The sequence below is a fragment of the Euprymna scolopes genome, chromosome 20 (assembly GCF_053919585.1).
Source record: "Euprymna scolopes isolate OS-2025 chromosome 20, ASM5391958v1, whole genome shotgun sequence".
Taxonomy (NCBI): domain Eukaryota; kingdom Metazoa; phylum Mollusca; class Cephalopoda; order Sepiida; family Sepiolidae; genus Euprymna; species Euprymna scolopes.
The window spans coordinates 37,926,653-37,942,212 of record NC_136501.1 but is presented as its reverse complement, the minus strand read 5'-3'; the positions used below and the strand labels follow the sequence as shown (position 1 = coordinate 37,942,212).

Sequence of the window (15,560 nt, the reverse complement as noted above, 5' to 3'; positions counted from 1 at the left end):
AAGCAGGCTATTTTTAGCGCACCTTTTCCAGCCCCATCCTCATTCTATGGAGGCGAGAGAGCGATCCTAAAGAGGGCTGCTTGGTCACTCAGGAGGCTGCCGGACCCACCACTGCCTCAGTCCAGTGAGGAACGACCACATGCCCTGAATCGCCTACGTGTAGGTTCACAGCTACAGCTTCCAGTGTATTCACACCTATTGCTTGGCCGTTTCCCTGTCGCCGCAGGATTTGAGGTTAATAAAAAGTCGATGTCATGACTTGCGCTTGACTTGGATTAAAGTGAGGGAGACTTGCGCAAGATCAGCCTCACTCTCTCTTCCTGATGCGCTGGTTCCAGTGGCAGGACTGTGTCAAGATGGCTGGGAACGAATCAGGATGCAGGAGTTGTCGGAAGGAGACTGATCTGTCTTCCTACCGCCTTAGGAGCTCCACTCCGGATTTTCTGTTGGGGTTTACTCCCTTAGCCTTTGTCTTTCCCAAGACAGCCACAAGACAGTGGAACTATTTGACCCATAGCTGGGGGGGGGGGGTCATGAATCACCAGGGCATATCCACACGACGATGGACCTGCATATCATATGTCTGGGGGCCAGCCTCCTCCGAGTCCTTGTAGTTTAGCCTGAGGCCGCAGGGTGCTCAGTTTCCATGTTTCGGTGCGTGGAACTACTACATAGGGCTTGCAGATGGAGAGGCTGTATACTGGCAGAGAGAGACTTACGCATTCGGCTCCTTTTTCACATAAATGCTAGCCAGCGGTGTTAGACGAGAGCAAGAGATAAGCACATCTACTATTACGACTACAACTACACACTAGACGCATCACACTGCCATTTGAAATGGTGTGATGCGTTTAGTAAACACTTATGAAATATACTTTCATTCTGGTTTTATTAAATTATCTCCCTTGGCCTACAAAATGGTGTTGAAAATTATCGATCATCATTTAGCCTTAAAATCTTATTTTGTTTTAAAAGTTAAACTACTTGTTAAATTAATGTCATGGGTATCTACATTATTAAGATATTTTTTTATTTCAAGTAGTTTTGTTTTTTCATACCAGAAGATGGGGTATGAATTTACACCTCTTTTTAAAATCATTTTAAACATTTTCTGAGTTGTTTTTGGTTTTTGTTGGATTTTTTTAGCTTTTTTTGTGCTGCCCTCTTCACATGCACACATTCACATAGTTTGTGAAATTTGTGTCATTTTAAAAAAAACATTTATTTTTTTTTTTGCTATTCATAACTTGCATCCTTGTAAACAAGTTTGAAACAATTAAAGATAAATGACTTACAACCAAAAGTAATGATTGATATATATATATATATATATATATCAATATATATATATATATATATATATATATATATATATATATGACCATCTTATAATTTATTCCTTTAATTCAGTTGACATTTACAATTCTTGACAGTATCTGTTTCTTAGTGTTTCTTGAACTTTAGAATATAGTTTTTGGCACTTGTACAGTTTAATCAAGACATAAAAAAAATGAAATTATCGAGAAAAAAAAGGTTATATTGTACATATCCGTTTTGAACTGAAGATCTCCGGAAAAAAATTTCACTTAATTTGATCGAGTAGTTTTTTTTTTTTTTTTTTTTACAGCGGAAAAACATGTTTTTATGACAGCACGTTGAAGATGGACATCTTTGGATTTTTAAAATTTTTGTTTGGATTTTTAGAACCTGCCACGGGGAGATAACTCAATTTAAAACGCCGACACTCCCTCCCCATCTTTAATACTAGCTTTTCTTCCTAAAAATCAAACCTTTTGCTCATTATCATGTAAAAAAAAAAAACTACTTGATGAAATTAAATGAAATTTTTTTTTCGTAGAACTTCATTCCATATCGGATACATACAATGTAAACTTTTTCGATATTTTGTGATTTATTCACTATATTGCTCTGTAATTACATTGAGCTTCTTAAATAAGAATTGATATATATTATAAGGAAATAAAATATATTTCCACACACACACATATATATGTATATATATATATATATATATATATATATATTAGTCTAAAGAAGTTTTGAGTGAAAAAAAAAAAATGTAAAAATAAAGAATATACAAAGGAAAGAATTTCCCTTATTTAAAACTCGGAAGAATCATAGTTATTTGAATATTTCTTCAAATCAATTTTCTTTAACCATGAAATTTCCACAGGTCTCAATAATTTATTTTATTTTAATTTTCACAGTTGGGAACCAAAAATCTTCTGAACCCCAAGTTGTGGAAAAACCAAAAAGACGGAGCCTTGGCCGAAGAAAGGCTGCTCAAGTTGCCTTAAACCAGGATGTATGTAAAGAAAGTACAGAGAAAGAAAAAATTGACTGTTCTCTTGAAGATAAAGGTTTGTAAATAGGAAAGGGAAGATAAACTATTAAAATAAAAGGGAAATAAATTATTACAATAAAAAATTTAAACTAACTTGTAAAATCAATTTCCTGAACAAGCAAGCAAACAAACAATATATATACATTGGTAAATTACATTTCAGTGACGAAAAGCATAATCACTCCACAATCATATTTTTTGTTTATTTTAAATTAAATGAATTGTTTTTTATGTTTAAAATTTTTTTACGTATAATATAGACCAATATATATTTTTTCCCATTATTGTCTTGCACATGTTTCGCTATCATGGTGAAGAATATAGCCTTTTTGCCATAAAAATAGATCATCGGAGATTAATAGATACCATTAAAAATCGACACAAAGATCAAGAGACAAAATAAAAACGAGATGAGGAAGATGGAAATTCAAAAACTTTAAACACTTAAAGGTGACATTCTAACATCCTCCCCCTCTCTCTCAAGAGAATCTTCCATTCAATCCAGCAAGGGGAAAGCTCTCAAGATAAAAATACAAAATTTATTACATCATTAATATGATGAATTCAAAAATTGTTAAATGACTACAAACTTCAAATAAAACTAACATCTCATATTTGAAATGCCTCCTTTTTTTTTTTTTACATTTATATTCTTGTCTTTTTAAGATACAAAACTAAAGTAAATACATTTGACTTTTAAATTTTATGGAAGCTTTACCTTTTAATTTATATAAAGAAGTATTAAACAGATTTTGTGTGTGCGTGAATAAATTAGGTCAAAACAGGAATGACTATAAAATTATACACTGAAAAGGTTTTTCATTTTTTTTATTCCACAATGCTGGGTAATTTCCTTTTCTCTTATTCATATATAGTGAACCCCGGGATACGGCATTAAAAATTAGTAACAAAATACAGTACAGTATATAATACACATGTATATAATCAAATAACATTATAAATAATACAGTAAGGTAGGGCAACTTCTGTAACCAGGGGCCGGAAAAACATATTCCACATCGCAATCTGAAAAAAACGTATCCTAGGGCCACCATATCCCGGGGTTCTAGCAGGTCTACCGGGCGTTGGCCAGAAGTTATGAATAACAAAATAGAAAAATTAAAATATGTAATTTCTCTCTCTCTCCCTCATTACTCTCTAACCTCTCACTACTCTCTCTCCCCTTCCCTTTCACTACTCGCTTGCTCTCTCTTTCCTTCTGCTTACTCTCTTCCTTTTCCCTCTCAATTGGTTCAATATAAGAGAAAGAAAGCTGACATTATTTGACCTAATTTCCATGTTGTTTTTAAAATCTACCCATGACAAGAAAAGAAAATAATTTTTTTAACCTACTTCCTTGCACTAATTTGATACTTGGTGAACCAAAGGGAATAATACAGCATTCGTTTAAAAAAAAATTATTTACTTTTGTTTTCTTAACCATAACCCGCTTGGTGTCATACTGAACCTGATGATATAAGGTTTGTAAGTGTGTCTTATGTAGTTTCTAACTTTTAGCCACATATGCATACACACACAAATAGAATCACAACCATCCTCTACATAATAGATCACTTATCTTTTTTTTATTTTATTTTTTAGTCTGTGATATTTTGTGGACCGAGAAGTACCAACCGCAGCATTCAACCGAAGTGATTAGCAATTGCGGCAATCTAAAGAAACTCAAATCCTGGTTGCTTGAATGGAAACAACAGACGGACAAGGAAATTCGTAAATTAAGAAAGATGCTCATCAAACAGAGAAAACACAAGAAAAGTAAAGGTACTCTCTAATTATGACTCTCTCTCTCTCTCTCTCTCTCTCTCTCTCTCTCCCCCCCCCCCCCAAAAAAAAAAAAGATTAAATAAAATTATGGAAAATCGAAAATGGAACCGGGGTTGAGTGGTTTTCGAAAACAAGGCATATAAAAAATAATGTAATGATAATTTAATGAAGAAACATACTTTTTGCCACTATAGTTAACATGCAACACATTTGATCTGGAAAAAATATAAGTGAATTTGATAATAAATAATTTGATAGTAAATAATTTGATAATAAGTAATTTGATGATAAATAATTTGATGATAAATAATTTGATGATAAATAATTTGATGATAAATAATTTGATGATAAATAATTTGATAATAAATAATTTGATGATAAATTCGAGAAGAGTAGAAAATCCATCTTGGATTTACTTTCAGCAGTTTTGTAACTTTCATTTCTCTTATTTCATACCTTAGTCCTCGCATTCCATGAGCAATGTTTCTGACAAAGGGGGAGAATAACTGTTTTCTGAGTCAGACTCTATCCATATAATATTTATTGTTGGCTAATTTTTGACATTTAAGTAGCCTTTTATTTTTGTTTATTTACTTTTGCTCCTTACATCAGGTGGCTTCATGCCTTGTCTGAAGCAATTTCTGTGAAAAAAAAGACAATATAAAAATCAAGGAATCAATTGATAAGTGTTAAAAAAAAGTACTGAGTAAATAATATCATTAGAACCAGGTTTTCCTTTTACTTATAAAAGCTTTCATTTATCCGCAGGAGAAGACAGCAGTTCCTCTTCATCTTGGTTAGATGATGATGATGTTTTTGAAGGTTCATCGAGTGAGAGTGATGATGACTCTCTTTGCAACACAATGTTATTGAGTGGACCTCATGGAGTCGGAAAGACATCCGCCATTTATGCGTTGGCTGCCGAACTCGGATATCAGGTTTGCTTTTTTTCTTCTTATTCTTGTCTTTTCATTTCTTAAATTTTTCAGCTGGCACAATTCGATCCCATTTTTGCACTAACAATTTATCAGATGAAAAATTTTAATCTCTGTGTGTGAGAATAGAAATCCTGAAAATTTCACGCTGATACTAGATGCTATGATTGTTTGATTCTGGTCCAGTGCAGTTCGAGGAGACCCACCCTCCCAGGTTTTGCCTTTTCCCTTTGAGAATGGGGTAGTTTCATATTATTTGGATTCTTCAAACTGTTGTTCTCATCTTGAGTATAATTTTCACAATGTTTCAATCGATGTAATCTCTGATCATTTTCAAGTATATCTTGTCGAACTCGGGAATTTGCACAGAATTTTAAACAAAACTCTTTATTTAATCCACAAAGGCAGCAATCACTTTATCTATTATGCCACGGATTCTTGCAAGGACTCATGGCATAGTAGATAAAGTAAAATTTAGTTGTAAGTTACACTATTCTGGAGGTTGAAGGTTCCATCTTCAGTGTGAGCGACATGCAAAAATACAATTGCAAATTACTTAGGACTTCTACCCAGTTATGACTGACAGAACGAGGATATACTACCCCCATGGATTAAATAAAGGGTTCTGTTTAAGATTCCCTGTAGAATACTAAGTTGAACAGAAAGATTCCTGAGTTTGAAGAAGGTCTTCATGCTAAGAGTTTATACGAAACATTGTGAAAATAAGTCACAATGAGACTAGTATTTCAAATAATTTGAGTAGCACAAACGATTAATCCTTGTCTCAAAAATTCAGGAATAGGAAATGACACATTGTATCAATTTAACTCTGGGAGATATTTGGCTTCATGCTAAGAGTTTATACGAAATTATTTGTTTACGTTTTAAAAATGTAGAATATTTTCAAATAAAAGAAGAAACAAAAAATAGGAAATGGCACTCCATGTCAGTTTCAGCATAAGAATCATCAAACAACGCAAAAAATACAAACAATAATTATCAATCTTCACCTCAAAAATATACAAACTTCATATCAAGAAAAAACGGAATAGATCCAAATTTAGTAATACATAGAATAGACTTGGCGCTATTTGTGTTTTGAGTTTCTAACAACTATGTTTGTTGCGGTATAAAAAAAAATTTTTTTTCACCATTCACCAATAACCTCTTGTGTGAATGCACCTAAAGATTGTCAGAAGTTATGTCTATAAAACATGGTAGAAAAAACAACCAAGATGAGAATAATAATACAAATAATACAAAAATAATTATTAATACTCATCTCAAAAATATACTACTCATCATATCAAAAAAAACAAATAGACCAGAATGTATTAAAAAAATAAAATATACTTGGTGCTATTTACACTTTTAATTTCTAACGGCTATGTTCGTTTGGAATACAAAAAAAATCATATTTTTCACCATTCACCAATAACATCCAGTGTTAATGCACCTGAAGACGGTTGGAGGTTACATTGGTCAAGACATTGTGGAAAAAAAACAATAAAGATAAAAACAATAATCCAAATAATCCAAGTGTTCTACTCAATCCCTATTCTTATGATATTGTTAAATAAATTAGCACAGGGACACTTTTTTTCTTCTTTGAAGTGAGTCCTGGATATGACCTTAAACTATATCTGATGCTGAGGCCTCAGCTTGCTGGCTTTGAGGAGTGTGAAGCCACCCTTTAATTGCCATTGCTCCTAGGTCCACTCTGACCCAGAGTGGTAGTACCTGCTAGGGTCTCAACTATGGGTTAAATAGAAACTGATTTGAAAATAAAACAAATATATTCTATTAAAAAAATTTTCTTCAAAATCACTGGATTCGGCATTAAATAACCTGAAAATGTTCTTAACTGGCTGCCGCATCGCTTCTTCGAGTCTGAAGAAAGGACCTGATCATCTTCACCAGTATCTGGCAGCCTCTTGGTTGTTCCTACCTCTGTGTCTATGGAAATTCTGTGGCAAGAACGAGTATTTTTTCTTTTCCCCAATCGGGATAGCAAGTACACAGAATGCGACCGATGCTAGGACGTACATCAGAACTGATGCGGTCGCTGATGCTCCTTTTTGCGAGGAGGGAGGGTGACTAGATTCTCCACTATAAATTGGTTAGCAGAATCCGTTTACTGGTGTTGTCTGGTAGAAATATGACACAAAGCCAGAATAGATTTGGTAAAGAACAAATTAAACTATGGTTGTTAGTGGGGTCCATTGTCAACCCTCTAAAATAGCAGATACTCTGGCTCCCACTGTCAGGTATTATCTGGCAGTGGCAGCTAGCGGAAGCCATTATCTGTGATTGTCAACACTGGTTGTTATTAGTGATTAGTGCTGGTTTGGGGGCGATTACTTGCGGGTATGGGCATTTACTGGTGGACACTGGCTGCTTTTGCAACTGGCAGTTACTAGGATGGCCATGATCAATGTTGCCGCATTGGAATGCTTTGAACTGAAATCGTCTGCCTTTAACTGTTGGGTATTGTTGGGCACTGGATGACTAGTGGGCACTGATGATCATTGGCGGTTAGTGCTGTTTTGAGGTGGTTACTTGCATTTACTTGTGAACACTGACCGCCTTTACAACTGTCACTGTCGGTTCTCGACGTTCACTAGCAGCCATAACTAGTATTAGTATGACGAGATCCCTGGCGACACCAGATGATCTTGCTTTTCAAATAGAGGATGAGGTATGGGGGGGGGGACATACTGACACTTGGTCAAGGAAAAATAGATGTTTATGAGAGAAGAAATAGTGAATATTTTGATAGGAAAGAAAGAAATAAATAAATGATAATGAGATTCTTGAGTTGGCAGAAAAAGCAATACAGAGTCGCCAGCTGAAAATGTTAACTCATGGAGATAAATAATTGTCGCTTATCACATCAGGGCTGGGGTGAGGTCTTTAAGAGAAAGACAAACGAGAATTTGTTCCGACTGTTAAAAATCTGTTAACAACGAAGAGGTTGTTTTAAAACCCTGTTGAGTGACATGGTCGACCTGGAGGTGACATGATAAGTAACACCTCAGTGCAATGAGGGTTAAAAATTGGTATAGATAAAAGCCGAGAGAAGGAGTAGAAATTAGGGAGAGAGAGAGGGAGAGGAAAAAGGAAAAGGGAGTACAAATTGATACGATAAAAGAAGAGAGGAAAGGAAAGGAAGAAAGAATAACTCCAAAAAGGTGGACGGAGGAATTACTGTTTTGATAAAAACAAGACACTTAGCTAATTGTCGTCTCTTTTTCGCTGATTCCTTCCCGTGGACTGACGGTGGATGAAGAACGGAGAGCTTGGTAAAGGAAACAAAACTGCCAGCCCCCTAAGTTGCATGACTTGGTAGTGTATAACTATTATATTGTAAAGTCAAAGACAATAATCAATTCTGTGTTAACCAATTAAGTTTGACTTTTTTTCTTTGATTGGAACGCCGTTGTGGATGCAATATATTTCTCTGATAGCCCAGGTGACAGTTGGAAGCTGATTTGAAAGCAGAACCGTAAGGAGACCGACGACGACCCGAAGACGAATTCGACCACTAGACGAACCCACGGGTGGCGCCACAGGTATCGGCTACAGGTGCACTTCAATCACGAGCCTATGCACCTGAGCTGAGCTGCACTGGAGGCGTTACATTAGCATCCATTGGACTGCTCCGAAATGAAATTATCTGTCTTCAACAGCGAGAACTGGTAGTCATTGGTGTTTTGAGGTAGTTACTTGCGTTTATTGTAGGCACTGGTTTCCTCTGCAATGATCATGACCAGTGCCGGGCCCCATTAGACTGCTCTGAAATGAAATTGCCTGTCTTCACTTGTTGTGCACTGTCATCCAATGACAGCCATTGTTGGTCACTGGCAGTTTTGATGTTAACTTTTTTTCTTCTTTTTACATAGTAGTCACCACTTATCAAGGCTCGGAAGCCACTCGGGGATAAGGGTTATTGCGTGAACAGTAATCAAAGCGATAGTATCGTATTAATCGTTAGTATTGGGATTCGATAAAGTGTCTTACTTAAGGGGGGGGGGGGTTCATCAGGAATTTGTTTATGTTGGACTTGAAGACATCCAAGTTGTAGTTAGATAGGAAACAGGCAAACGGAAGAGAGTTCCACAGGCGTGCACTTCTAAGAAAGAAGCTTTGTTCATGGAATCTGTTTTGGTTTTGGCACAGATAAAAAGTGGGGAAAATTTTTGACCATGGTTTCAGCTAGACGTGTGTTTATCATGAAAGATTGGCGAGGGGGGAGCAGAGATTGGAACTTAGACGAGCACTTGCCATGGAAGTAACGATAAAACAAAGACAGGTTCGTAACATCTCTTCTGTGAGAGAGAAGTTGCAGGGAAGAGAAAAGGGCATCCCCACTAAGCCATGAAGTCTATTTTGTACTCTGTCATGGCAGAATAGGCTGTTTTTAGCAGCTCCTGCCCAGATGTGACCCTGTCGGTGGGGCATTAGAATACACCGATTGCCCCCCTGCAGAGGGTAAAAGTCTCTCAATGGGGGTCCTGGATATGACCTTAAACTATATCCAGTGGTGAGGCCCCAGCTTGTGGGCTTTGGGGAGTGTGGAGCCACCCTTTAATTACCATTGCTCCCAGGTCCACTCTGACCCAGAGTGGTAGTACCTGTTAGGGTTCCAACTATGGGTTAAATAGAAACTGACTTGAAAACAACAAATATATTCTATTAAAAAAAATTTTCTTCAAAATCTTTGGATTCGGCATTAAATAACCCGAAACGGGTTGATATGCCATAAAATAAAATAAAAAAACAACCAACCAACCTGCCCAGATGTGGCATCAGTACTCCATCCTTGTGCTATGTGCTCTTTTCAAGTGGTCACTATCATTTCCTGGCAGGCAAATCGCCTGTCTTCAATTGTCAGGCACTGTTATCCATTTTGGTCATTGCTCTTTTGGGATGGTTACTGTTACTACATGGCAAAATTGAGCACTGGTGGGCACTGCTGTTTGGAAGCGGTTACTTGCAGGTATTGCTGTTTACTCATGTTGCCTCTTGGTCAGTGGCTGTGACTGTCAGTCAAAGGCGACCATGGCAAATGTGTTTGTTTGAAACCTGAGTGAAGCAGGACCATCCTATTCTTTGTTCTACACAATCCTTATGATTTGCTGTGTCCATGTGGGGAAAATAAAAACGGACATACACACACGACCTACCTGTCCGACGCGCATGACAGGCAGACATGTGGGCATTTCACAGGTAAGTCGTGTATATGTCCATTTCTATTTTCCCCACATTATATATATTGCTGCAACATCACGCCAAAGGATGGCGTCTCTCCAGGAACAGCGCCTGGAAATGCTATCTACCAATACTAAGTCTGAGAAAAGGGAATCTACCCCAACAGAGAAGTCACCTACGAGGAAGGGCAGGTCGTACGCGCCAGGGGATCCTGTCTGGCTGAAGCCGCCGGGAAGCCGGTGCACTGACAGATATACATGGGGCCAAGTGACCGATGTGGTAAGTCAGCAGTCAGTCATGGTTGACGGTGTGCCCTGTCATGTTAGGGACTTGAGGCCGGCGAAACAGTTGCAACCACCACTGGATGACGGGAACAACTCTGGGTCTGAGGCCAGTGGGTCATCGCTCTGGTTTGCACCATCCTCCTCCTCATCAAGCAGTGAATCCGATATTAGTAGCCTCTCAGGGGAGGCAGTGTTCTTCAACCCTGTCTGCAGATGAGAGCACCCGACAAAAGAGAGCGCCACCTCCCTGCCATCTCTGTGATCATGAGATCAGGGGGGATGTGGGGGAAAATAGAAATGGACATACACACAACCTATCTTTGAAGCACCCACGTGTCTGCCTGTCATGCACATTGGACAGGAAAAAGTAAAAGCAAGACGGCGTCTGATATTTAACAGAAACAGTCTCATATGATCTCGTGGGAATGTAATATAAAGCAGGTCGCTTGAAGGTTTGGGGAAGAGCTTTCGCTGTTCAGACGCTAAACAAGTGACGTTACAAGACACAGTTACTCAGTGCATTGGGACGAGTGAAAGAGGTTCCAGTTCTACAGTCCATCTAGATATGTTTTTGTATTTATGCAGAATACCAACCATGCTATTTTTAGATATATTTAAGTTTATATAGTACTAGCAATGGGTGCCCGGCGTTGCACAGGTGTTTGGAGGTGTATGCTGAGCAAAAAAAAAAAAAAAACAGTAATTTTTTTTAACTTTGACCCCTATTATGACCCCTTAAAATTTATTGTTTTGGGCTCAAATTAAGTTATTAAGTTAGATCCATGTCCAAGAACCAATATCTAAAATGTCAAGTGTTTAGACCCAAAATTGTCTGAGGAGTTTGGTAGAGTTCTCAAAGGTCAAATCGTTGAACTTTGACCCCTTAACAACGAAATTTCTGGCCGAAAACTAATCACATCGATTTTCCCATATCTCAGTACCCTGTATATCAAATTTTGAGTCTGTAGACTAAAAATTGACAGTTACTGTGTAGGGAAATGTACACACACACACAGACACGTTCACTTTTATAGATATATAGATTGTTTGCATATTAAAATGTTAGTTTAAAGTACATTAACCTCTGACCTTTCACGTTAAGAAAGGGTTTCTAAGTAATGACATTATCATTTTAGCACGGTTTGTATTCTGCAAAACTACCCATTTTTTAACTCAAGTGGGCATAAATATAGCACAAGTATATGAAGAAAAATATGTAATGTATATCTCATAAAATAATTTTGGTGACTGAAATAGGATATTTATTTATTGTAATGTTTGAAACTTGTAAATGTTGTGGAAGTGAAGAATGGAGGTCCTAGATTACCACCCTTTCTTGATGTAATAATGTTGTGTTATGTTGATTAATCGGACTATTATTCTCATCTTAACGTTAATTATTGTTGCATTTGTTTTTATTTTTTAATAATTTGTGTAAAATTCGGGACCACCGACTACGACAACGATGGTGTTCATTCAAGTTATTGTTTTTGTTGATGCCATGTTTATTCATTGATAGTCCTTTTTAACTGTTTAAATTCTCTTAATCCAATAAACAGCCAATCAAATTGACCAAGGAAAGGATTTGTTTTTTTTTGGTGGGGGGGGGGGTAAGGTAGCCGAAATAATGTTAAATGTATGGAATAAAAATGTAAACACAGATAGTGCAGTTGTACAAATGTGGCAAATATATAAAAGTTCCTGGTCTCCTCAGGGAGAGTGAAAGGAGAAAATAATGAGTGAGTATCGTGCTACAACCTGTAAATCACTTGTTTGGAGGATATATTATAGGAATTTATGATAGCGAATAAAACCAACTGATAATATCTGTAAAATCTACATTAGGTATTGGCAGTTAGCGTGACCATATTAAATTTATATTTTGTGTTTGTATTGCTACAATGTTTAATTTTGAACAGGAAAAATCGTCTCTATTTTATTAATTATAAAAATAATTTGATATTTTCTTTTTACCAGGTTTTTGAGGTGAATGCATCTTCTGCACGCACTGGCAAGAAAATCCTCACGCAGTTACAAGAAGCAACCCAATCCCACCAGGTGTCAAAGGAGAATGCTGAACGATCAACTCCAATCAACGTTGGCCTCATGAACAATTTAAACAATCAAAATAAAGGTATTTGTTTTGCATATGTTATCTACATATTTTGTTTATTTCAAGGGTTGCAAACATCCTTTTCATTTCTTCATTTTTTTTTCTCTCTTTTATTATATACTAGCGGGGGGTGGGGTGGGTACCCAGCGTTGCCCGAGTGTTTGTAGGTGTGTGTGGGCGGGCGGGGTTGGTGGGTGTTAATGAAAACCTAAGAATAAGCAAAGTAAAAAAAGAAAACAGAAAAACAAATGTTAAAACTTATCTGAAAAATAAAGCGGGGGGGTACCCGGTTGGTGGGGGTAATCAAAACAAAAAACACAAGAAGGCAAACGAATGATGTTAAATGTAAAAATCTGAAAAACAAAAAAGAAAACAGAAAAACAAACGTTAAAACTTCTGAAAAATAAAAAAATAAAAAACACATGTAAAATGGCTTAAATAAGCCTGTTTCAATATTAAAATTTAAAAAATCGGTGGGTACCCGGGTGTTTTTGGGTGTGTGTGGTTGGTCGTGTTGGGGGGTGTTAATGAAAACCTAAGAATAAGCGAAGTAAAAAAAAAAAAAACAGAAAAACGAACGTTACGTGAAAAATGGCTTGAATAACCCTGCTTCAATATTAAAATTTTAACAATCGAAAAAAAAAAAAAAAGACATCTCACACCACGATTCGAACCCAAAACGTTTAGATAATGACCCAACGCTCTAACCAACTGAGCTAACACGATGTACATGAAATTGTGTCAGTTCTTCAAATATTTAATCTAAATCAGGTTATGACGTCGTCTGACACAGGCGTAGAACCAATCTCATCATGAGAGGACGGTTTTTGCTGGACACCCCCCCAAGCCCCGTAGAAAAGTGTTGATTTCAGTGTGAAAAAATTAACGTTTTTGGCCAATTTTTCGATATTTGTCGGGCGAAGGATGGGGCTTTCATATGAGACCAAGTTTGTCAATTTTTGTTCAGTCTGTCAAAAGTTTTTAGCAGACACAAACATACATACATTTTCGCTTTTATATATATAGACTAGCGGGGGTACCCGGCATTGCCCGGGTGTTTGTAGGTGTGTGTGGTGTTAAATAAAAAAAAAACGGGGGGGGGGGGGTAGTATCGAACCCGAAGCCCTGAGGCAAAGTTTGAAAATAAAATCGGCCAGCCAGAATGAGTTAGTGAATGATGTTTGAATTTATTTAAGTAAGAACCAAATTGACATGTGCGCACACAAAAGTCGTCGAGCGTTACGACGACGTAAGCATTGTTATAAGCAAAGTAAAAAAAAGAAAACAACGTTAAAACTTAAGCGGGGGAGGGGGGGTAATCAAAACATTGAAAACAACCCACTAAAACACTAACGTAAGGCAAACAAACGATGAAAACAGAAAAATGAACACATGAAAAATGGCTTAAATAAGCCTGTTTCGATATTAAAATTAAAAAAATCGGTGGGTACCTGGGTGTTTTTAGGTGTGTAGTCGGGGGTGAATAAGCGAAGTAAAAAAAAAAAACCCAGAAAAACAAACGTTACATGAAAAATGGCTTAAATAACACTGGTTCAATATTTAAATTTAAAAAATCCTTTAAAAAAAAAAAAAAAAAGACATCTCACACCACGATTCGAACCCAAAACATTTAGATAATGAACCAACGCACTAATCAACTGACCTAACGCGACGTACATGAAATTTGTTCAGTTTTTCAACTATTTAAAGTAAATCAGGTCATGATGTCATATGGCGCATGCGTAGAACTAGTCATCGTCACGAGAAGACCGATTTTGTTGATCCCCACCCCTGTCGAAAATTGTCGATTTTTAGGTGAAAAAATGAACGTTTTTGGCCAATTTTTTAATATTTTTCGAACGAAGGATGGGGCTTCAATATGATACCGAGTTTGTGAATTTTCATTGTGTCTGTCGAAAGTTTTTAGCAGACACACAAACATGCACACATTTTCGCTTTTATATATATACCGTAGTCAGGGGGTAGGACTGCCGACTGTCATCACGACGGTTCTAGGTTCGATCCTCGGCTTGGGAGAGGTGTTAGTCTAGCGGCACTGATGAGTTGTGAAACAACGAAACAGGTCTGTATGTCGATGACTAAAATATATTTTATATATATATATATATATATATATAGATGCAGATTGTCTTAGTATAAGTGTGACCCATTTAATAAGTTCACTAATATTAATGATATTATTTTGTACTTTTTAGAGTTGATAGAAAATAGAATAATGTTTCAAAATCATCCATGGACATAATATTATCTATATATATAAAAGCACAAATGTGTGTGTGCTTGTATGTCCGCCAAAATCTTTCCACAGACAGAACAAGGATTCACAAATTTAGTATCATATTGAAGATCGACCCTCCGGATGACAAATATCGAATTTTTGGCTCAAAAGGTCCACTCTAAGTTAGTCAGCTGACCGTTTTTCTAAGGGTGGGGGGGACAAAAAAGTGACATTTTAACAATATTTATACATAATTTAATAAACGCTGAGTTATGTTACGTGACCTTGACGTCAGCAAGCTGTAATGGCGGTCTGTATATAAAACAATTCATATAATAAGAGATTGTTATCGGTAATAAAAAGTTGACTAAAAATATAAATTAAAATATTAACTTACACGTTATGAAAACGTTACCAAAGTTTTTAGCCGGTTAAAAATAGTTAGATATGAGAGTTAAATGAAAAATATCAAGCCAAAAATGTGAAGTAAAAAAAAAAAAAAATATGCTTAAAAATATTAAGCGATCGATGTTTTTACAAAAAACAAAGCCAAACTCCATTTTCTTTTTTATATTAAGTAACAATATTTCTCTTTAGAGTGAGGAAGGCGAAAAGAGAGAGAGAGGGG

General features: G+C 36.4%; 1 protein-coding gene across 1 annotated transcript in view; it reads left to right on the top strand.

The window, feature by feature from the left end:
- Positions 1-15,560, top strand: part of LOC145241394 (ATPase family AAA domain-containing protein 5-like) — a 119,036-nt gene that overhangs the window by 59,356 nt on the left and 44,120 nt on the right. The window contains exons 8-11 of the mRNA XM_080104319.1: positions 2,229-2,381; positions 3,968-4,147; positions 4,919-5,088; positions 12,558-12,714. Of these exons, the coding sequence (XP_079960445.1) occupies positions 2,229-2,381; positions 3,968-4,147; positions 4,919-5,088; positions 12,558-12,714 (660 nt within the window). The remainder of the gene's footprint in view (positions 1-2,228; positions 2,382-3,967; positions 4,148-4,918; positions 5,089-12,557; positions 12,715-15,560) is intronic.